At 43.7% G+C, this 23,945-nt stretch overlaps 1 protein-coding gene across 3 annotated transcripts; it reads right to left on the reverse strand.

Moving 5' to 3' along the window:
• Positions 1-1,018: 1,018 nt before the first annotated feature.
• Positions 1,019-22,214, reverse strand: abch1 (ATP-binding cassette, sub-family H, member 1). 3 transcript variants are annotated; one of them, XM_064317325.1, is made up of 20 exons: positions 22,094-22,214; positions 19,800-19,948; positions 19,161-19,320; positions 18,870-19,024; positions 17,413-17,520; positions 15,923-16,016; positions 13,033-13,107; positions 12,546-12,726; positions 10,632-10,728; positions 10,199-10,367; positions 9,143-9,243; positions 8,185-8,255; positions 7,502-7,551; positions 7,205-7,261; positions 7,038-7,108; positions 6,766-6,854; positions 5,970-6,073; positions 5,225-5,384; positions 4,599-4,703; positions 1,019-3,368 (listed from the first exon to the last, which is right to left on the reverse strand). In XM_064317325.1, exons 1-20 carry the CDS (start codon positions 22,157-22,159, stop codon positions 3,262-3,264), a joined length of 2,169 nt encoding a protein of 722 aa, XP_064173395.1. In that variant the 5' UTR covers positions 22,160-22,214; the 3' UTR covers positions 1,019-3,261. The 3 variants fall into 3 exon arrangements, with proteins under 3 accessions (XP_064173395.1, XP_064173397.1, XP_064173396.1); XM_064317327.1 differs by lacking the exon at positions 22,094-22,214 and adding an exon at positions 21,564-21,892; XM_064317326.1 differs by lacking the exon at positions 22,094-22,214 and adding an exon at positions 21,147-21,556.
• Positions 22,215-23,945: the final 1,731 nt, after the last annotated feature.

Genomic DNA, 23,945 nt, shown 5'->3' on the forward strand with positions numbered 1-23,945 from the left:
GATGCAGGGAATAACTTTTGGTTTGAGCTCATCAGTACACGAGCTGCTGTGGAAATGACCCAGGAACTCTTAGGTAAGACTCAGGTCAACATTTGTCCTTAACTTTGAGTTACTAGAAAAGACAAGCATTACACATTTCTCCACACGATCCTGGTCGTTAATGAAGGAATTCAAACTCTAGAGCAGTGCAGGTTCAGAATATAGCATTCGTACAGCTATACCAGCCTTAGAAGGCCTTGGAGTCCCTGGTCACTTGATTGACCTGCTTGTTTCCATGGCAGCATTTTGGGCACTGCCCTTTCTAGCAGGAGGAGAGCATGCCTCTCAGTGGGGTCAATGCTCTCTACTCCTTCCCGGGATATCTCCTCACACTCAGTCTGCTAAGGCCAGAACAGAGAAACAGCGCGTCCCATCTCGTTCATAAGCATCATTCTCAACCACTCTTAACACATATCTTCATTGCTGAGGTGGTGTGAATGATGCAGATCACATTAAGCGGACAAGCTACTCTTGTGTTCTTTTCACATGATTTTCATTAGATCTCTTTTAGCCTCTAGTCTGTAGTCCAAGTGTTTGACAAGTAAATGTGAGCTTTACGGTAGCTCTCGGGGATTCCCAAGTTTGTTTTTATCGGTGTGGCAGAGAACCATTTCCTCAATAAAATTGTTAAAGTATGACACTTTTACCCAGCAACCATGACAGATTTATAATGCATAATTACAAAGACCAGAATTGTGACGGCTGTGTACACAAGACAAGGTTTATTTAATCAGAGCGTCTAAAAATGTCATTTAAAAAAATATATAAGTACACAATAAAAATTCTTATTTGGAAATTCTTTCATCTTAATTTTCCTACACAGACCCCCAGTGTCTGTTTTTGGAGGTCCTACTGTACCTACTGTACCAAATGAGAAAATGAACCAAATTCATATCTTGCTGCAGAGCTCTGTGGATTAAGAAAGCTCCATTGGTGAATGAACTCAAAGATTTCTCAAGGAAAGAAGGTGATGCATAAGTATTTCTTATAAATGTTTATTGTTTTTCGAAAGACATACATCAGTTTTCATTTTTTTATGGAACAGGCATATTGCTGATAAGTAGGAACAGGCAGAGTTGGGGAGATTCACAGAGGTAGCTCGTTGGCAGGGATCCATCACTTTTTTATGCTTTTCTCCACCAGTTTTGAATACGCAGTCACGATCACGCTGCGACTCTCAACACTGCACTGTGGATGTCCACTAGTCTATACACTTTGTGGATGTGTACATTTATTAATGTCTCAATAATCAGTAAATATTTCCAAAGTATTGGCATCCCATTTCAAAAATGTAGTTTTTCTTTTTTGTTGTTGTTATAGAATTAGTGAGCTAGAGAATTAGCATTTTCACCTTTTACTTTGGCACAGGATGTTTAAGTAGACCACATGGCACATTACACCGAATGCATTTGGAATCAAATAGTGTTTCTTGTCTTTGTTGATGGCAATCCTGTTCCCTGCTAGCTTGGCAGAAATAAACTCCCACAATCCCATTGGAGGTTTGGAATGAGCCTAGCACAGCAAGCCTGTCCAAGGTTGGGGCAGCAGAGGTTTGGGAAGACCAACTCAGAACATCTCAGTGAAAGCAACTGGCGGAGCACACGCAGTGGAACGGACGGACAGGAAAACCCAGCTCCGAGCACAAGACCAGGCAGGGGAACGTGCTGCTGTCCCTTTCCGGTAAAAGCAACAAGAACAACTCAAGAACAATATCAACAAGAGCAGCAAGAGAATTGGGGCTAATGATTCAAAGCCTGTTCCTACATCACAGCCCATGGTGCAGATGGGTTTCTTCCCCCCGGTAGATGCAGCTCTTTCCTTGTTTGTATCATTCAGGGTGGGCAAACTTTCTTGAACCCCCCAGTCCAAGAGGTTCTGTTTATTCTTTTGACATGTGGTACTGTTTTCCAACTCTCCCCACAGAATAAATCACAAATCATGCTACTTCTATATGTTTTAAATTCGATTTCATCAGACATTCCTAAATACATATCACAATTTTCTTTTATCCGGTAAATTAAGCATCCTAAAATGTCTGTAATTACTGTTAATAAAATCTGTCTATAAAAAATGCAATGGATACAAATAACTTCGCAGTTTTAAGGTAGCAGCTGACCTTGATACACATGCGGCTTACGTTCAGCCCAAAGCACAATAAAATGGCGACCATTTAAAAACGCAAACGCAAGAGCGTAAACAGACTAGTTTGATTCTGCCTGGATCCAGTCCAGGTCCTCCAAACGTTCTCTCCAACCCTCTCATAGGCACCAGAGTGTAAACATTGTTGGGTTTTTTCATTGAAGTTTCTCAATAGCACACAATGGAAAAAACTAGCCCCGCACAAAACCACCATATCATATGTACCATCACTAAGCAACATTCACTGTAGAAGAGCTACGAGCACAAGGCTGTGCTGCTCGCAGGAGGGACATCCCTGCTTTTGGCTAACCTAACCCAGTAGCCTTGCTTCTGGCCAGCACAAGGGGGCACTGTAGACAGTTAAACCTCACCAGGAGTTTGTCGCCTCCTCACACCACCCGGCCCCTTTCCCACGGGGCAGACGGGCACATGGCAGACACTCTAAGAAGGAAAGGCCTGACACCCAGATAATCAGAAGGTAACAACACTGAACAGGAGAGTACACTGTGTGCTTAGAACACCTGGTAACCATGGCAGCGAACTGTAGAGGGGTATTGCTCCAGTGAACCTCGAGCAACGCACTGCAGAAAGGCTATTTCTCTGGATGAGCCAGCTGGGGTCTGCAGCTCACACCCACTTTTCGCTAAATCTCTTTACACATAAGCAGCCTTCTCATAATACTAACAATCTAACCTACACACAGTTCACATTTAAATGTTCAGTATATAATGCATGTAAATCAAAAGAAAATACACCTATAGATATATACTGCATATTATTCATGGTAAATAAGACAAACGGGGCCTGTGGAATGGCAGTAGAAAAGCATCAATTTTCTGAAGTGAGTGATCCTGAGGTAATTTGTTCTGGTGCTTGTTTAACACCTTGGTTTGTCAGCCTACACAAGGTTGTGCTCAGGAGGGAGCAGTTGAGCTCTGTCCAGAGCACCCCCTCCTAACAGTAAAGCAGAGGAGGGGTAGTATCCTCTGGGCTAGGGGTTGGGGCCTGGGTCACTCCATGGAGCCTGGGTCTTGCCTAGTGTTGTGCCCCCAAACCCGTTGCATCTTCCCAGGCTTGGGCCATTCAAGTCCGGAGCTTGAGGATGACTGTGGCCAGGATGAGGAAGAATGTGTTCCAGCCAAGGGTGACCACAAAGCCACGCCACACCATCATATGTGAGAGACCCCATCCTGACAAACAAAACAAACAAACAATTCAAATCAATCTTTCCAGGAAGCATTTTTACACTGACCATTGAACATATGTTTCTGAATTTTTCATTTCTTATTATTCTAACGTTATGAGCCATTATAAGTAGAGTTATTTGGTTTATTCACGGATTTATGGCTACCATGAGTATGTGGAACTCAATGTGTCCTGGCTGTTGAAAAAATGAGTTTTGTACTGTAGGTGTATGAGTCAAATTGTTTTAAGTTTTTAAATCAACAGTAGAACAAATACAATTTCTTATGACAGGAATCAATGTCTTTAAAGTAATTAAGGCCCAAAGAATGAGAGAGGGATAAACTACTGTAGTTTCTCATGGTTGGAGTGTCACACATACCTGAGCTACAGGTTTAACCTTGTGTGTGTGTGTGTGCGTGTGTGTTTGTGTGTGTGTCTGCTTTATGTGCTTATAGTTCATGTTCTCTTCCACTCTTTTTCAAATGTGTGTTCACCATTATCTCCGCTCCAGAGAAGCCATTTGAAAAGACTTCCTGTGTATTCACAACCACTGTCCCTGTGACAATGGGGGGGTAATGTATCTGTCAGCACCCACTGTGCCAGGATGCCAGCGCAGAATAAGACACCTCATCCGTTCTCACAGAGATCTGCAGCGCGCTGGGAGAGTGTGTGAATAATTAAGAGGAGGGAGAGGTGAGAGTTCCCTGTGCAGTCAGTAACACGACTCGACCCGTCTCAGCGCAAACCCTGACCCGGCTGACGGTTCTGCTTTGAGCGCTGTCCTACTCCTCTCCACTGTCAATGCAACCACCGTGACAACGACAGGGGAACGTTTCATATAAAAGGCATTTCTTTGGTTATGTGCCGTTTAAATTTCTTAGATTAATGTCAAACTAGACAAATGTTTTCAAAACTTTTTTAAAAAGATTTCAAAAATTATCATTTTATAAGAAGGAATTTTGGATGATGGAATTTTGGATGGAGTACTTCTAGATACAGGAGTTTTGCATGGAGGAGTTTGGTGTTTCATCGCACACAATATGCAGTCCACCAGCAGGGGTCTCTTGTGTTCCCTTCTTCTGCATTTACCTGTGACTGTATGTGAGCGAGTGTGTGTCCGTGTAAGAGAAAGAGAGGAAGAGAGTGGATATCAGAGCATATGTGTACAGTGTGTGTGTGTGTGTGTGTGTGTGCGTGCGTGTGTGTTTCTGTACATGTGTACGTGCATACAGTACCTCTGTACATGATACAGCGCAGGGCCTCAGAAGCATAGGTCTGTGGCAGTGCCAGGCTGATGTAGCGCAGTGGATAGGGAATGCACTCCACGGGCCAGAGGATGCCTGCATGGAGACAGGAAGTGGAGCATGGCATGAGGAACAGGAACAGAGGATGAGAAACAAGAAGGAGTAACATGCTTCACTGCTGTGGCTGCAGGTCCCAGTTTATAAGCTCACCAGAAGACCAGTCAACAAGCATTCTAACTACCTGGCCTACTACATTGCAGTAAAAGATACAAATCTACACCAACATATGTACCTTACAACAAAATGTGGGTACCATGTATAAAAAGGGCTGTAATTCCCACACGGATCACCTGATATGGATGTAAATACCCTAGAATTATAGCTGACAGCCTGCATTTCAACCTCATACTCAATGTTTCATTTCAAATTGTGTCACAGTCCAGATACTAATGGACTGTATTGCATATTACGGTGACATAGAAAAGGAAACAGGCGTTATTCTTGAAAATGTTTTACTTTTAGGGGGACATGGTAGAAAAGGCATGACAACTCTTAAGTACTCTATTTACACTTCCCTCTCAGTGCAGCTCTACCAAGCAGAGTGGGAGGAGACCTACCGCTCACAATGAGGTTGGGGTAGAAGATGCCAAGGGCAGCCTGATTGGCTGACTGCTCGTCGTCAATGGCAGCGGAGATAACCAGACCGAAGGAGATGCCCGTCACACCCTGCAGGACAATCAGCAGGATGACCAAGAACAGAGAGCCTTCGTTCGGGATCTGAGAAAGAGAAAGAAAGAGAGAGATATTCAAAGCTGCTTACAGTGCAGAACATATTATACACAACACTCACCCTGTGTGTCTTATTAAAAACATACATTTGAAATATGATGCTATTGGAAGATGTTTGCATGGGAACACATTCAAACTTTCCGGTTGGAGGGGCATTAAACCCAGTTGAGCTAGACTAAGTTTTGCTGCACTGGGTCCAGGGTGGCAGCACGGAGACCCAGCTCACACACAGCTAACACAGCTCCAGCGCAAAAGGGAGCGAAGCCAGCTCCTCTCAGTTAATGAGCCCTATCAGAGATGGAGTATCAGCTGACATCGGTTAAAAATAGCAAGGATAAAAGAGAGCATCTCTGGTTGCCGTAGCAATGAGTGTTCATGAATACTGTTTAAAATTATGGCCAGTCCAACAGAATGCCTATGGCTCCAGTTCTCATAATTGATTTATGGTGGTCAAATAGACACATCAAATTGGAGACTCCAAACTGAAAAGTCTCTCCCAAACCAACATTTTGACCCCTATGTTTGTGTGTGTGTGCACGTGTGTGTGTGTGTGTGTGCGTGTGTGGGACAGACCTTGAAGACAAGGAGGGTGAAGAGTAGGAGCAGGATGATCTGTACACTGATGACAAAGAGCTGGGAGAGGAGATGAGCCAACATGGTCTCCATAGAGCTCACACCTTCAGGGGCAGCCAGAGAACAGAGAGAGAGAGAGCAAGTGAGACAGACATTGAGAGAGTGTGAGAGGGGGAGAGAGAGAGAGTACATCACAAATAAAACATTGAAAAAACATACTGGGTCAATTGTAGCATGCTTTACTGAAGTTTAAACCTCATGTTCAAATCTCTAAACCACAGAACTTCATTACAACTGAAACAAATATTTTGCATTCTTATTTTGCATATTTTGATAGCTATTCCAGGTGGAATGTAATTCTGTTGCCAAGATGTTTAAACCATGTTGCAATTGACCCACTATTACTCCAATCAGTGCATGCTAATTCCTGACAGTTTGACAGACAGTGATGTAATGCAGTGATGTCATTCCATGTTGCACCATGAGCCATTAAGAGACTATTAAGACTTAATTGGCCGTTCAGAACTGTGAGCTACAAATTCCCTCTAGTGGTAGCTTTTTATCACCTTTGCACGCAGCATTTACTGCAAATAATTATGCCAACCAAGGCTCGAACCCACAGCACAGGGAAAACATGTTTTGCACCAATGTGGCAACCCAAAATCTTCAGTTTTCATCCCATTTATAACAACCTCCATGTGTCCAATCAGAATGTGCCACATACATATGTCAGACATTAGTCCCTGGAGACCCTTCCCCAGTGGGGACAGCACGGCGATTCTGTGTTAGGACTCACCTGCCACCCAGCACCTGTCCAGCAGCCCCTCCTTCCTCTCCAGTACGAAGGACAGGGCAGTCAGACCCACAGCCAAGTAGAAGGTGATGCTGTAAGCGAAGGGGGAACAGACAGCACATGTCAATCACGCGTGACAGACAGCATGGGATAACCACGCCTTCTGCCGACTCGCCTGCTCCTACTGCTGGGGAGGAGGGGCCAGGGGAAACATTCATGGGTAGCTAATGACAGGTCAAGGACTTACACTGAAAAGGGCTCTGATCACACCGTACCTCAAAATGGCTCCCGGTGTCACAAAGGTGGTGAAGTCAGTGCTGTTGCTGCCGTAGATAGGCTCCTCAAACTGAAGATGTACACAGGAGAGAGAAAGCTCAATGATCCAAACTGGAAGAGGAGCAGAATATGTTTTGTGTTGCATTTTCTCATGTGTTGCTCTTACCTTAATGGGCAGGGAGACCAGGTAAGACCTGCTGCCCAGTTTATTTTTCACAAATGCCTGCAACAAAACAGCTCCAGTCAAACTTGCTGTATTGCATTACAGGACATCCTGACACAGGCACGCTACACAAGCTCAACTGTGCAGCACATTTTTATTTTACTTTTTTGGGGGGGGGGGGGATAGTAGGATTGAGGGACAGGCACCTGCCAGTCAGCACACAGTCTTAATAATCTCAACAAAAAAATTCCACTTGAATTCTTGCTCTGAGTAAACCAGTTTTCTGCTAGTAAGAAATACCTGAAATGCTTCTTGAAGCTTATTCTGGAGCATCAGAGCAATTTGCCGATCTGGGAAGATAAGGTAACAAGGTATTAATAGAGGTAAGTACAGTACAGACGTTAAATCAAGGAATGTGGTGCGTCGCTTTTAACTGATGATGACTGCGGCACTGCTTTTGAACATATTTCTAACAGCTCCATCAGGTGTTCATTGGCATGGCCTGCAGGTACTCAGCATTAATGAGGGGCTATTTTTCAAACCTTTTTCCCACAATTTGGTACGGCCAGTCGTGTGCATATAAATATGTCGTGTGTGTGTGTCTGACATACATCAGTGCTCACTGCCGCAGCCTCCCTTGATCCGGGAAAGTGCAGACAAGCATGTGCTCAGCAATGACACGGGCCCTCGCACGCAGGAGGGGGAGGACGACGAAGCTCGCGCGTGTTAACAGGAGGAATTGGGTGCTCCGGCGGGGGTCACTGGTGCGCCACGAGGCTCTGTCGTCCCAGCTGACGGTCAGCACTGGCAGGGACCGGATTTCATACCAGGCTGTGGGGTCCCATCCATGATGCCAGACTGAGCTGATCCACATACCAGAACAGTGGCTGAACAGGATTCGCTAAGCAGTAGCCCCAATCAGCGCAGCGTTATTTTGCCGGGATGTACAGTAAGCGTCGAGTCATGTCATGACACAAACTCACTGGTAAAATCCTGCCACACATGCACGGAACCCCCCTCCGCAACCTCCAAAGACACTCTGGTCTGCACCATTCTGGGAATAAACACAGAAAACAATCACAATCACAACAGCCCAAAAACTATTCTACAACATTAATGCGTTTGCCTTTTCTAAGTGATTAATTTAATCTGTATGCAGAGGATGGCACACTAAGCAACATTATCAGGAACTTGTGAGTATACAACTGTAAGTGCTGCCTCCCTTTTTCCTTCAGTTTTTGTGTATTCTCCCCTTTCGTTTTGTCTTGTTGTTCTGGTCATTGCATGGTTTGTAAATTCTTCGTAGGAACAAAACAAAATATATGTACTCCTCAAGCTGAGTACATCTGTCATTGTCACTATAAAATACACAAGCAATTTTTAGACCAGTCTAAAAGAAGTGTTCATTGCATCATAAAGAAGTATCAGCTCTGTTCTGTGATTGGCCAACCAGGACAAAACATTAAGAACCTGACCTACACTTTGCATAACAACAGGCCCGACCTGACTGTCTGCCTTAGCTGTGATTCACACCTGAAGCAATGCAGCTTCTCAAACGCACACACGCACACACACACAGCAGGAAACAAAACAAATCACATGACAGCAGCCACGTTGGCAGTACAACTGGGTTTTGTTCTCCCAGAGAACACTGTAACCTGGGGAATGGTGGCGAGAACGCAATTGAGTGATTTATGGCTGTTTGACAGAAGAGGTCCTGCCAGTGAGACACAGGCCTCACTCTAAGTTTCAAGGGTAGGCCCAGGAATCTTCCCCTGCCCTGGGGTTAGGGATATACTGCAACCTTGCACCTGAGCAACCTTAATGAGCAGTGTGATAGCATGACAAGGTGGTTCGTCGAAGGAAATTTCACATTCTGTGACTTGTTGATGAGAAGAGAACGACGGTAATGTGCATGAGGACATGCACTGAGTGACCTACCTCTTCATCAGATAGCTGGAAAAGTTTTTTCCAAAGCCCAAAACGCCCCAGTACTCTCCATCCCGAATCCCGGCAAAGGCCTCTGAGTGCGACAGCGCCACCTACAGCACGGACAGAACAGCCGTGTGTGAGATTCACTCGTTCACACACAGACTAGAATGCCAAGTCAAAAAGACTTCTCCACAGTTCAGCTGCGGTAAAACCGTACAGGCTCCAGCGCATTTGCACATATCTGCATATTTGTTAATTCTGTTCTAAACACGTATTAATAGCATGTTGCTCTAAATGCTGTATGCTGTATATGCCAAGCTCTACAGTGCAACCATTTTTTAGGAGCATTTGCTCCCGAAAATGTATCTGTGCTAACTGGACAAATAATTTAGAAGCGTATCTAATAATTGGGATTTTTCCAAAAATGTTAGCATAGAACATACATACGCATACATTTTGTATATACATATAGTGTATGCTGTTGCCATGCCAATGTTTCTAACAAAAGGAATTAATCCTCCCTTATATTTTACTGAAAAGTTATAGGCAAAAACTCTGTGGTGCTCACACAGATAATCAAGTGATCTCAAGGGGTGTTTATATTTGGCTTGATCTGTGGGAGTTTTCTTATCACTAGAAAACTACACTTCCTCCCTGGAGACTTCCTCTCTTTGTAAAGCTGCAAAAAGGCTCAGCTGAATGGGACTCCATTTGTACTTTGTAAATCCAGCACTGACAGCAGAAGTGAAACTCTGCAGGCACAAGGTTGACTCAGGGCGGGCAACGGCTAATCTACAGGAAGTGAAAGTCAGTAAATGGCAGCGGACCTTCCTCTTGGCTCTCAGAGTCACAGGCACACTAGCGCGCACGTTTGCTTCTCATACTCACATTTTGGCCATTTCAGTCTTGGGTCTTGGATTGTAAGACACATTGATGGTTCGGTGACTAAGTGACTGATTGAATGATTGGTTGCTTGGATAGTTCATTGACTTACTGATCAACTGACTGACTGATTGAACTGAATGAATGGCAGGTTTATTGATTGATCGATTGATTGACAGGTACCTGGTGCACGCTGGTGTTGTCCAGGAAGGACAGCAGAGATCGGCTCAGGGAGGATTGGCTCGTCTCATTGTTCACCACGGCAACCTGGATCCCCAGGGGGTCCCCTCCGATGCAGAGGCACATCAGAGAGATCTGGATCGCAGGCAACAAGAACTGGAAGCACAGGAACCTGATCCAGTCCAGAGAGAGACATAAAAGCTCATGTTCGCAAATCAAACAGCCTTCCTCAAATTCTCTTTTTCATCCTTACCGCCCACAGTCATCAATCAGTGCAAGGAAATGATAAACACATGTTCACTGATTTTATCCATCTTATGATTCAGTGGATGTGAAAATGTTAATCTGGTTAGTCTGGTATTTGGCAAATCAATTAGCTATTCTGCGTCATCACACAGCGGTGAAATCAGACAAAGAAACACTTCCTGTTCCTCACCCTGGCATTCTCTTCATCCGCACCATAGTCTTGATCATCAGGGCTGCAATGTTCCGCCACTTTGGGATCATGTGTCTCGCTCGCACCTTCCAATCCACTGTTGGCACACATACACATGTGTGACCACACACAAACACACGATAGTGATTCACCCAGTTCATTCAAACTTCAGCTGCAACTGCCCTGAAAGACTCTTATGGCAGCTAATGTATGCTATCCCCATCATGTTATGACTATATTCATTAATGTTCAATGAACAACTGTAAACACTAGCATGTAGCTACAGTCTGAGCAACAATGTGTAAGAAAATTCATCTTTGCCAATGGAGAACTGGTAGCAGTGGGGTACAGAGCCACGTACTGAGAGATGAAGAGGCTGGTGTTCAAGAAAAGACAATTCAGCCTGGCCCACCCTGTTAAGGCACTGTTCTAGAGTATAGATGAGCCCCATGATTTGGTACTGAATGTAGACTGTGACCAGCGACCCCAATGGGTTTCATTCGGCTGGGAAGACATCATCTCCCGACCATGGAGCTTCTCCACCCTAGCTCCCCAGTGGTGGAACAAACTCCCCATTCATCTACAAACCACTTAGTCATTGCCCATCTTCCACGGTGGTCTGAAGACACATCTATTCAGACTGAACCTGAACAAACTATCACTACTCTGCAGGGCACCCAATCTAGGATCACTCTTATCACTTGTATCCTTCAATCTTGTTCCTCTAGCACTTTCATTTTTATTTATTTATTTTTTTTATTTAACCATTATTTAACCAGGAAAACCCCATTGAAATTGAAATATTTTGCAAGGGGGACCTGACATGAAACACAAAGTTGCCCAACAAGACTTATACCTAACAAAATGTACAAACATCAAATGTGGAATGAGACAGAGGTGTAACAATAATTAAAAGTAGAGAAGAGGTTAAAAGAGGTTAAAAGCAGGAGCATGTTACACTCGTATCTCCATCCAGCACTTATATTGCACTTGTATCATTATCTTGATGTTGTAGCTCATCGTCATGCCTCCTAGTTTGACTTACCATAACTTTCTGACCTGACCTATGCTTCCTGTGTGAAGTGGACTTAATGTGTTCAATGCATGGATAGATGTTACATAATGAGTATTGTACCTTATCGGACTTGCGTTTTGTAGTCGTTCCAATGACCTTCAGTATGCACTTATTGTACTTGCTTCGGAAAAAAGCATCCGCCAAATAAATGTAAAGTAATGTAATTTTGTCAATCACTGGCGACCCCTATAGGTCTAATGGACGCCAATGAGCGTGCCTGTCTAGCCACAGGTGAAGTGTCTTCCTCTGGCTCGTGTCTGTGTGAGTCTGACTTGTGAACTGCTATGTGATAAAAATCAGCAGCTGGCATCATTCTGCTTGTCTGCACACTCCCAAATCAACAGTGGAGGTTGTGGCAACGAGCACAAGTAAAAATATGCTTGCACATTCCAAATTGAGAAGATTGAGAAGAAAAAAAGCAGTAAAAGAATGCAAAACCCTTAAGTACTAAGGATATAAATGTCTCCAAAGGCAACTACTCGCCTTCCTGAAGAATTTTGATCTCACTTCCAATTTGACTCTTACCTGAACCTGACTGGATGGCACAAGAGTGAGCAGTGCAATAAAAGCTGCATAAACTTTTTGTACTTGATTTCCCCCTCACAGCTATACTGTGACCCCCTGTACCTTTGACTTGGCTCTGTACCTCACTAAAGACAGATCTCAACACAAAAATATCAGCGCTGTAGCCAGTCACTGCACAATGCCATGACCACACATGACAGTTCACACCCAGGCTACAGCCTTTATGAAAGCTCCAGCTAACATCAGTAAACTACAGTTCCTGCCCAGAAAGTTGGCCAGCACTGACTGCGATACCAAATCAGACAGAGTGAGACCTGTGAATTTTGGCTCCTCTGTATCCAGTTCAGACCCCAGGCTCAGAATGGGCTGGCTCTCATCCCGGCAGCTCTCTGACGATTGGCTGCCCTCCTTCTCACGGCCATCGGGGGTGGAGACGTTCTTTGACAGGGTCTGGTCTGATGACTCACACAGCTGTAGGAAGGCGCACTCCAAGGTCTGTACCCATAACAACAGGAGAACACAGAAATGTCTTGTGATGAGAACACACCATTGCAGAACCTTCTAAGGAGTTTTCGGCAATAAAAAATTTTAATATGACAGCGAGTATAAACAGAAGTATAAGTCATTGATCCCACAGTTGAGATAATGTAATTTATTCCAAAACATCTTAAGGGGCCTTCTGAACATGATCACAGTGAGGAGCTGAAGTGGCAGGAATATGGGAAGCAAATCTCTGGCTCTTTTCCTGGAAGATCTCTTGCGGCGCTCTGAGACTGGGCCGAAAGGGGAAATGGTACGCACCGCCGTGCTGTGCTGCTTCATGACGGTGTCCGGGGGGGCCTCGGCCAGCAGTCGCCCATTCCGCATCAACCCCACCTGAGGACACAGCCGAGTCGTTAGCCAGCCACTCCCATCAGTGCACACGACAATGCAGCGCCTTTTTCACTCTGCCGTGAAGGACCGAGCAGCCTCCCCCCTGGTATACAAGCAGCTCTACAAAGAAAGTTTATCATTAACTTATCATTGCTGCTGTACTCAGACTATACAAATTCCAGCCCAAATCTGTTTAGCTGCAGCTATCTGTAGACATGCTGTTTGTAAATGCAGATACAGGCGACTTTTTTGAGAGAATCACACACATCTAAAGAGATTTGACTCTTCTCTCAAAGGTTCTTGCCATTATAAGTCACAGATTTCACTTTTGCTTTCTTTTTACTCTGACGAAGATCTCTGATGTTGAAACATTAACCACTCTGTTTTATTAAAGGTGTTTTGTTTTGGATTATTTCGGGTCAGTCCCTGTGAAGTTATCTGGGTAAGGACCCTTCTTCTGCCATTTTGGACTGTCTTGGCTGTGAAGTGCCTTTTAAGTCCTCTTTTATTAGCTGGACTATAATAGCACGTTTGGCACTATTTGTTCCAAGCCACATATTTACTTTGTTAGTGCACAGTATTAAAAAAAGATATGCTGTTAACTCTCTGTAAACAGAATCAGGGTCCTGCAAACACAAAAGACATTCTGTCATCACACATTAAAAGGCACACTTGGAGATGTAATGGACTGTAAAATTTACCCAGATGTTTGGCCTTCCTATTATTTCACTATCTGATCTGTATTACCAGAAACACCTCCTTGTCTAGGGCTGGGTGTGTTAGATAGTCACAAGACATCAGCGGCTTAAAGTGGAAAACATTTTGCTGCAAGACAAGTTCTGTGACTTGGCTGACACCTACTCCTTGTGGCAACTATGCTATTATGTCAGGTGGATCCTCCTTCTGCGAGAACAGTCCCGTGATTTTGAAAACAGCACACTGGTGTATGCCATGGCAATTTCACCCTGAAGTGTAAACAATGAGGAGAAAACAAAAGGACCTTGACATTTTTTGTCTTGACAGCCAAACCCATTCTTCATCTGCCATTTTACTATTCACAACAACAAGCTCTGATATACAGTTGGGACTGAGTAAGGTATGGTAATGTGTACATTTTCCTCTATGGGAAAACCCTCGATAAACCCTACGGTCACCTCCCTTCAGGACTTCCTGCTGCTGAGCATCTGCGTACAGTAAAAGGGGAAGTGGAATTAGTTCTGTATCGGTTCCTTTCAGATGAAAACTTCCGAAATTCTGATAAGGTTCCGAGAACAAGCACTATAACCAAGAGCTCTTGTTGTCATGACCATGCGACAGGTGACCACAGCAGCTGTAACACACCTGAAGACTGAGCCCTTAAATATACTAGGCGCTTAAAGATATAAATCAAAATTCCTGGATATGAATCAAAAATCCACACCACTGGTGGATAAAACAGAAAACCTGCCTTTCAAGTTCCAGTTTATGTTTTTTTTTCTATTCTTTTAATACCCAAACAGCAGTGTCTTACAGAAATGTAAAATGCTGCAATATATTGAAAATATGTGGACTATTTGGAAAATGTAATGAAAAGTACATTTTCCATCAGTGTACTATGTTGTAATATCTTAAAGCAGCAAATATGTCTATATCTGCCAATAAATTGTAAAGTGTTGCCATACAATGGTGGCATATTTATTACAGCATATTTACAAATACATCTCGTTTCCATAGAGTGATGGTTAAACTCATCCCTTTACAATATCTGTCAGGTGGGTGCAGCACAGGCTAACCCAGGTATCTCCAGAAGCATTCGCAGCCAGCGGCTAATTCTTGCCATTTTTCACTCGGCTGCACAGTGCACCGCAGAACCGTGCTTTCTGCCGATCATGCTGTGATAACCTGGGAGATATCCAGCTGGCTGAAACCCTCCCTTTCATTGGGACCCCTATGGCCAAATGTGTGCTGTTCTGTGCGGCTTCCAGCAGCAGTCAGCCTAGCTCAGCCAAGAGCCCAGTGGGCACATCTGTACTCCGAGGGTGGGAGCTTCAACTGGACACACCACCTAAAAGTCCTCCTGTTCCATCTAAAATAAATGTGCTGCTGAACCAGCAGTTTGTTGTGCCATCTTTGCTGGCACTAATGGCATGCAGGCACCAGCACATCACATTTATTTGCTAATTTGCTGGCCTATGAACTACCAGAACAGGACAGAATCAACCCAAGCACAGTAGCTAACTCAACAAACAAAGTGAAGCCTAGTTGTAGTCACAGCAGCATCTTGCTGTAAGTTGAGGGAGTCTAGCAGAAAACAAACAGAAAGCATACATCCTCCATTTGTGCAGTATAGCTCTTTCCCTTAACCACATAGCTCCTTCAGATAAGATTTTCCTTTTCCACGCGTTCAAGTAAAAGCCAAAGGTTTTATGAAGACGTCAGTGGAGTAGGCCTGACCTCGTCTAACTGCTGCCCGTTTTATTTTCTTGCTTTCTATGCTGTAAAAAAAGACTTAATTTTCTCTCTACACAAGCATGCGGAGATCAGCACCTCCAAAGTTAAGTATAGCAAGGGGCTGCCATGTTCCTAAACGTTCCATCTTCAAAGGTTTACACAAAAACAGGGCCTTTCAAAGACCAATTGTTCCAATACCAGGGGGACCTCACAAGTGCTTGTTCAAAAGATATCTTTCATATCTTTTTGAAGCTAAGGTTTTCTTTCCTCCACTCCTTTTCATGCTAATGTATAAACAAATAAGGATAAGAGCTAGAACAGCATTTATTCCAAAAGACAAACTGTGGGAGGGAAAAGAGCCAGAGGAAGATGGCCGCTTGTGTCTTACCACATTGGCTTGCCTTGCCTCCTCAATATAATGGGTGGTGATGATGACTGACACCTGTCCTCCTTTCACAATCTCAACCAGGTGCTGCCAGATCCTGCAGGAAGCACAATGAATGGGGAGCTGGTCAACCACAGAAAAGAGAGCGAGACAGGCTGCACCACCAGCAACAGGACAAACTACTGCACTACCTGGAGCAATTCACCACATGACCCAAACGGCATTTCGGATGCAGCATTCTAATCAAGCCAAATGTTGTGTGGGGTACGCAGTCTAACAGGCTATGCACGGATATTACTTGCACAGTGCCTGTGTGTCGTCATCGCAGTGGACATGAGTTCTACTTCCACTAATACATTATGCATGATTGTGTGACAAAAGAAGCCTAGATATACATTTACCTTCTTCTAATTGTTACAAGGAAAAGAGTAACAGTGAGGAACTAGTTCAGTGATGGGTATTGGACTACCATGGCCCAAATTAATTCAAAACTTGGCTAAAACTGAAATGCTGAACTGCCCAGCCAAGTCCTCCTTCTGCTTGACCTTTTTGTCACTCTAAATGACACCACAGTGTCACCCTCTTTGCCTGCTAGAAATTTTGGGGTGGCACTGTTCCTTCCAAGAACATCACAGCGTATTTTAGAGCGAGCAAAGCGAGAATCCGTCCCATCTTCACCACAAACCCAGCTCTTAGTCCAAGCGTCGGCCATCTCCTGTGAGGACTACTGCATCTCCCTCCTTGCTCTCTCCCTGTCTCCACCATCAGACCTCTGCAGGCAGCTCATCCAGAATGCTGCTGTTCATCGGATCTACAACCTCCCCATAGCTCAGGATAGCAGAAACCCTGCCCATCTTCCGACACAGACAGAGAAATCTCTTCAGATTTCACTGCGACTACCCTGACCCCCTTTAGACTTGCCTTTATTTCTTTCTTAGGCTTTCCTTTTTGGAATAATGTCACAGATACAGTTGTGTAAAATTATCTGCCTTGTGGTACCTTCTTGTGTTACACTATAAATGTATGCATGTATTGATTATTCTTCTTTGCCTTCTTGGTGATATCACATTTTTGCATTTCTGAGAATAGCACAGATGTTCTCCATTTCAATACATCACCCTGGATTAGAGCATCTGCCAAGTGATTGTTATGTAATGTAATTACAACAGGATATGCCTATAAGATTTTACTATTGTCAAACAGCTAAAGCATTGCACAAGTGTTATTCGGGAAAGGTGTAGTGTATGACTGCACTGTATAACTGCAATTCGGTAAAGTTGTAAAGTTGTAGTGCGTGATGATAATTCAGTGAAGTTGCAGTGTACAGGTGTTCTTCAGTAAAGTTGCAGTGTACGACTATATGACTGTAATTGAGTGAAGCTGCAATAGACAGGTGTTATTAAGGAAAGTTATAGTGTGTGACAATAATTCAGTGAAGTTAAGGAAAGGTGTGTGTAAGCACTGCAGCACAGTGGGGTCATCGGGGCGCGTACTTGGCTCTCAGGACGGGGTCCACTCCCACGGTGGGCTCGTCCAGGATGAGCAGCTGAGGCTTCTGCAGGAGAGCAGCGCCAAGGGACACCCTCCTCCTCTGGCCTCCGCTGGGAGCAGACAGGCAGGTATTTACCCCCAGGTGAGGGCAACACTTGCTGATTTGTATCTGGTTCCTCTGATCACTATCTTTTCCCCTGCCAGCCTTATGTTTTTCTGCTTAGTCTTTAGGTGGCAGAGATCAGGGATAGTTCAAACCTGCCAGACGGCACACTACCTTAGCCAAAGCCAAACAGGACTTACTGCCTTAACTGACATGTATTGTCATACCAAGCATCTCCCCCCCTCACTCTGCAAAGGACAAACAATGCTACCCAGGCAACATCATGTCGAGGGGATCAAGTCCCAAAGCTTGGGAAGCAACCGTGTCCACTGTAAAATGTCAATCAGGGATGGTGCAACAGCATTTCGGTTGCTAAACAGGACATACTCCTCAAGTCAAATATACCAAAGATTTCAACTAATTTCTTTTGGACAAAAATAGATATTTATGGGATACATCTCATCAGATAAATAAAAAACGGTAAATCACAGTGATTGTGTACTGTAAATAAAAAAACACAATTTTTTCTGATGAAAAGCTGACAAAATAACACACTAGGCTGTACTACCACTCACATCTGTCAGGACAATCTTACTTTGGCTGTTTTCAGAACAGGTGCTGACTAGCTTTCTGCCACAGACCCTGCTCTATTTTCTGACTGGACACCAAAAGTGTCTGTAATGGGGAGATGGACTGCCTTTGTCGAGGAAACACTTGATCTCCTGCAGCTAATGCTGGACTTTGTTCACTGTTCAGAATATGAAATTCTCCCAGGAGTCACATGGTTTTCTAGGAATGAGACCTCTCTTTCACAGACTGGGTCAGAGCCAGCAGGACAGGAAACACAATGGCGGATGAGGCCAGAATCCTGTACGAGCTCTAGAAGTAAAGAGGACCTTGTCAGCTTTGGTCCACAAATGAATAGACCAAGATGAGGCCATCAGGCATTAACCAAACTAAAAACACTTCGCTTAATATTACGTTCAAAGTTTAGGATGAAGCACTTTGTGGTTAAACTGTGGATAGATCAGACCGAAAGACTTCATTTCTACAGGGGCCATTGGATGGTTCATTTTGTTAAGGCACCACTCTGCGGTACATGGAAAAGCCTTGCAGCCCTGGATCAAATCCAGTCTGTGCTTCTCTTCAGCAACTCTTAAGAAACCCCCACTGGCTGATAAGGGTGCACATAAGACTGCATGTCAAAGCCACATATGAAGGCAATTAAAAAAAAAGAAAACCTCTAATTCTGTCGCACATACCACACATGCATGGGACAGGCTTTATAATATACGGCACCATGTACGCAACATACTGTGAACCTCTGTTCAGTGCAAGTGATGGAAAACTCTGTACCTGAGGTTCCTGACCAGTCTGGTCCTCTGTGGGAGATTCAGGAAGTCGATGAGGAAATCTATGCGGGCCTCAGTGTCTTTGGAGGACAGCCCGTGGATTCGGCCAAAGAACCAGAGAGTGTCACTGATGGTGAACTCATCGTACAGGGCCAGGTCCTGAGGAGTTAAAAAATATCACATTACACACTTACACGTGCTCCCCGGAGACATGCCCCCCCATTGGCTGTCATGGAAATGAGATTCCTCTGAGAACATTCCGTGCTCGCAGAAGTGGTGCATAAGGTGAGCTCACCTGGGGCATGAAGCCCACCATTTTCCCGGGGACCTCGTGTCCCGGGAAAGCAGGCGGCTTTCCCAGGACCGTGATGTGACCGCGTGAGATCTTTAGCATTCCCACGATGCATTTCAGGAGCGTGGTCTTCCCACAGCCGCTTGGCCCCAGTAGGCCATAACTGGGAGACAAGAAGGAGAACAACAGAGTCAGCTCTGATAAACCAATAAACCATTCAAGTGTAAAATCATCCCTGACAGGGTACATTGTCCACCAAAAAAGAACATTTCACCACTCCCGATTCATATAGGCTGTTATTTCTACACTGAACTATTTGACTAACTATTGTTAAACTGTGCATGTGTGAGTGTGTGTGTTTGTCTGTGTGTGTGTGTGTGTGTGTGTGTGTGTGTGTGCGCATGTGTGTGCACTTCTCCTTTAGCAAGAAACTTCAGCGCATAGCAACAGAACAGACTACCCATTGGTGAGGTGATAGTACAGTACGTGTCTGGAATGCAGTCAAGAGACATGTAGGTGAGGGCAAAAAGTATGCTTGTAGGACAAGGTGAAAAACAATCAGTGCCGGATTTCACTCTGGTATGTGCACAGAGAGAAGGGCACTCGTGCACGGTGTGAGCGCGTGGCGTCGGGGGAACTCACATGCGGCCCTGGGGCACTGTCAGGTTCAGGCTGCTGAGGACCTTCAGCTTCCCGAATGACCGACACACATCCCTGCACCTGATGGCTGACTCCACCGACCCCTGAGACGAGGGCGCCTCCGGATCACATTTCATCATGCCTTCCGGACACTGAGGGAGAAACGAAGAGAGGGAGTTTCTGTGTCTCACGAGTGTTGCTTTGACAATATGACTGCAGTTGTCCTGCCAATACTTGAAATTGAAAACTGAATTAGAGAGAGAGAGAGACAGAGAGACAGAGAGAGAGAGAGAGAGAGAGAGAGAGAGAGAGAGAGAGAGAGACAGAGAGAGAGAATACTGCTGTTGTTGCTGCCCTTTTTGATGTGGCTATTATGTTTCGAATTTACGGATTGTTTATCTGTGTTTGATTTTGGGAGCATTTCCGTGTGCCTGGAAATATATATAGATGTAATTCCTGTCAACATTCTGAATCTTAGTTTGAAATTTGAGAGAAAAACAGAGATACAGATAGAGATCATTTCTTGTCATGTTATTTGCTATTTGCTCAACTGTTATTAATATTCAGAACAATCTGATTTATTAACAGAGCTTCTAAGGCAAGATGACACAGCATGTTAAAGATCGTTATATACACCTGTGCCTCACATTCTGTACAAGGGAGTTCCAGGGAGATTTGATTATACTGGAGAACCAAACGTGTGGAAGTTTTTTTTTTCCCTGACCCGGCAAGATGGTATCTTAGCAACGGTTTTGAATCTGCCACTGTGTGGTGTCACAGAGTGGGCAGGCTGCAGCCAATACCAAATCTAGGTCATATATGCAGTAATCTTTAATCCTGGCCTCCTTTCACATGATTTCTGTCTCCTTCTCCCTTACACTTATACTTACATGTATGGACTTTGCTATTAAAGAACAATGCATAAAATTAAATGTTTATTTGTGTTTTGTGTTTAGAAGGGAGGGTACTCCACTCAGATTAACTCTAACTCGTAATTTGTATACGTGTTTATCCTGTTTTATAACCTATTTACGTGATAGCCCTTCTAGTTCATAAAGTAGAGAAACTATACAGAAAGTACATAAACTATAGAAAGTTCATAAGTAAAATATTAAACGGACTGATTCATTTTTAACAAATCCCAGAATGAAAATGTAAATTGTTATTCTGCCTTGCGATTCTACTTACAGGATACGTATGATGTTTTCTCGCAGATACAACAGTACGTTGCTTTTTCGGACTTTGCATTAATCACCACACCGCAGTTAGGTGAATTTCCGGTGGAATTTAAAAAAATGGTTTGCATAAAATAACAGTTTCTTAAATACAAATAATCGAAATATAACTCACCATAGTAGACGCCTTGCTGAGGAAAGAAGTCGACTAAAGAAAGCCAACTACCTGCAAGTGCAGTCTGAATACATGCACCTTCTAACTGAAAGACCATGTGAAAAATCAGCTGACAATTCCTTTCTAGCACCGTAATAACAGTCGCAGAACAGGTTTGGCTTCCAGGCGCACCGTTCTAATATGACTCCATTGATTCGCCTGTTGAAATTCTATTAATTGGAAGGTCACAAAATGAAATGATATCTACCTGCTTTCTGTGCTGCTGAGGCACTCGTCCTAACATTTTAATCTAGCTTTAGATCGTCAAATCGACATCAAATTAACGCTATCAAATCTACGTTGCAGATGAGAGCATTTCCCGGATTAAAATTTACAGTAACCGGTTTTGAGGAATGTGGTGTAAAATAGATAAAATACCTTGAAATCCCAAAAGGTCTTCGCAACACTTGCAAAGAAGTCGCCTGAGAACGTGCCAGTTGCCTGATCAGAAAGTAAACCTCGTATGCCACTTCTTTCAAAAAAAAAAATATCGTTAACAAATGTGACAGTGGTCGCGCTTGAACTGAGACTGGGGTGTATTTATATGCACCGGTCTCACGCGCCACCAGTGCCGCCGCCGCCACCGTCTATCAGTGTTTCAGTTCTCCATTCCATTGCAATGCGTCACGGGAAACACTGCAGTGTCCGCGCAACATCAAAAAAATAAACGACATGTTTTTGAAATCCAGCCATTTAACAGAAATGTGTTCCATTTTCCCGGTATAATATGAACAATCAAAATGTAACGAATAAGCGTTAACGTTTTTACTGTCATCATACAGTGGATCTTGTGAATATGTTATTTACTATTTTTCTACATCCTACAACCACCGTAGCCTACGAATTGCGTTTCAATATCAATAAATGTGTTTGATGTTTATTGCAGGCTTATCTATTGTATGTCTTACCCGCTCATCCATCTCCGTGCCATCGAATGGTACTTTGTGCACATCTCCGACAGCATCCGCGGCCATAGTCGCGACAGGCAGAACGCGAGGCGCTGTGGAGGCCGGCTGCACAAACACAGATGAGTGCGTTAACACATTGGACGCCACAGCGCGCCTTTGAACGGAGCAATAACACAAAATATTAAACTTTTACTTTAAAATTAAGCTTTACGGTAAGACGTGCCTGTAACGCTGTCTTTCAAATGCACTTCATTCACTGCCATGTTATATATTACAAATAATTTAAATATTCAATTATTATTTAAAGTGAATTACTGGAAGTCCTTTAATCAATTAGACACATTGAGCTACGCGGTTAGAGCTTTAAATGTAATGTGAATGTGGCTTCCTTTTGTCTTAATAAACGTTATAGTCTTGCCATTCATCATATTGTATACCATTTCGCAAATATCACATCTTAAGTAGCGGCTTTGGTGAATTATGCTTAATTAAAGGTAATGGGATAATTTTAAATGTCTAGCTTACGCCCCAATATGCTTTTCAATGGCACTCAAAATGACAACGCGCAATCATGAGGATCTGATATTACATGATTTTTAAAAACTTGGAGAATACAAAGGTTCCTACATTTGTCGTGGAATGTGTCCAAAAGACTGCCACGCGCCATATACTGTAGCTTAACAATATAGCATTGTAATATTTAACACTAACAAAAAGTGTTAATTAAACGGCCATTGCAGCATATGAAATAGTAACGCTACAAGTTATACTTGGTCTTTTTTGACAGTGAAGGTAGGAAGTAAAAGTGCCATCTAAGAACATATAAGTTATAACTGTATATTTTATACATGTCAAATATCAGGGGGTGGTATGCTGCTGGTCAGACCGGTCAGACCGGTCCAATTCTTTGGATCCTCCACCTGCAGAGGACGTGTAGCACAGTGGGTAAGGAACTGGGCTTATAACCGAAAGGTCGTAGGTTCGATTCCCGGGTAAGGACACTGCCGTTGTACCCTTGAGCAAGGTACTTAACCTGCCCTGCTTCAGTATATAGCCAGCTGTATAAATGGATACAATGTAAAATGCAATGTAAAAGTTGTGTAAGTCGCTCTGGATAAGAGCGTCTGCTAAATGCCTGTAATGTAATGCAGCCCCACACATATTGTTAAAACTGGCTGTTAATCCAATTAGCAACTAAAACCTATTAGTCTGGTTTGGTGACTTCCAAGGAGCAGGATTATAGATTAATTTTATAGATACCAGTTTATATCTGTAAACCTACATCCTTTCAGGTTGAATTTCCATAGCGGTGAATGGACTCCAGTACCTCAAACAGTGTGAGTGGCACACAAGCATAAGAGAGTGAACTGCAACCAAAGACACAGAGGCTAGGTTGGGTCATCGTTGGGTCATCCATAGTTCATCTGGAAAAAAAGAGAAATATTTTCCAGACTACTTGTGGTGATCTGGTCTACAAGTCCTTGATCTGGTGCATACTAACACCTAGAGAATGTGTGTTAAAAATACTTTCCAGCTCACTGGAAAACAAGCAACACGTAAGCGCACACTCATAGCAAAGTAATGCAGTATACACCCATTAGCCTGTAGCTTGAGGCCTATGGTGATAGGTCAAGCCACATGCATTAGCGATATCTAGCACTCTAGCAGCCAGACCATTTGTTTGAGATGTTTTCCTGTAATCTGATCAGTTCTGCAGTTTTCAGCCGTATTATGCAAAATGTTATGTTACAGGGTTATGGGGTATGTTATAGAGTAATAGCTACTTTTACTAATAGGCTGTGTTACAGGGTAATAGGTTATGTTATAGGTTATGCCTGAGTCACCACTTGAA

This window comes from Anguilla rostrata, chromosome 18, assembly GCF_018555375.3.
Source record: "Anguilla rostrata isolate EN2019 chromosome 18, ASM1855537v3, whole genome shotgun sequence".
Taxonomy (NCBI): Eukaryota; Metazoa; Chordata; class Actinopteri; order Anguilliformes; family Anguillidae; genus Anguilla; species Anguilla rostrata.

Coding starts and splice junctions, on each gene's coding strand:
- abch1 (XM_064317325.1), bottom strand. CDS start 22,159: ATGGCCGCGGATGCTGTCGGAGATGTGCACAAAGTACCATTCGATGGC. Junction 19,949..22,093: donor GCACGGAGATGGATGAGCGG/GTAAGACATACA, acceptor TTTCTCCCTCAG/TGTCCGGAAGGCATGATGAA. Junction 10,368..10,631: donor CGGATGAAGAGAATGCCAGG/GTGAGGAACAGG, acceptor GGACTGGATCAG/GTTCCTGTGCTTCCAGTTCT.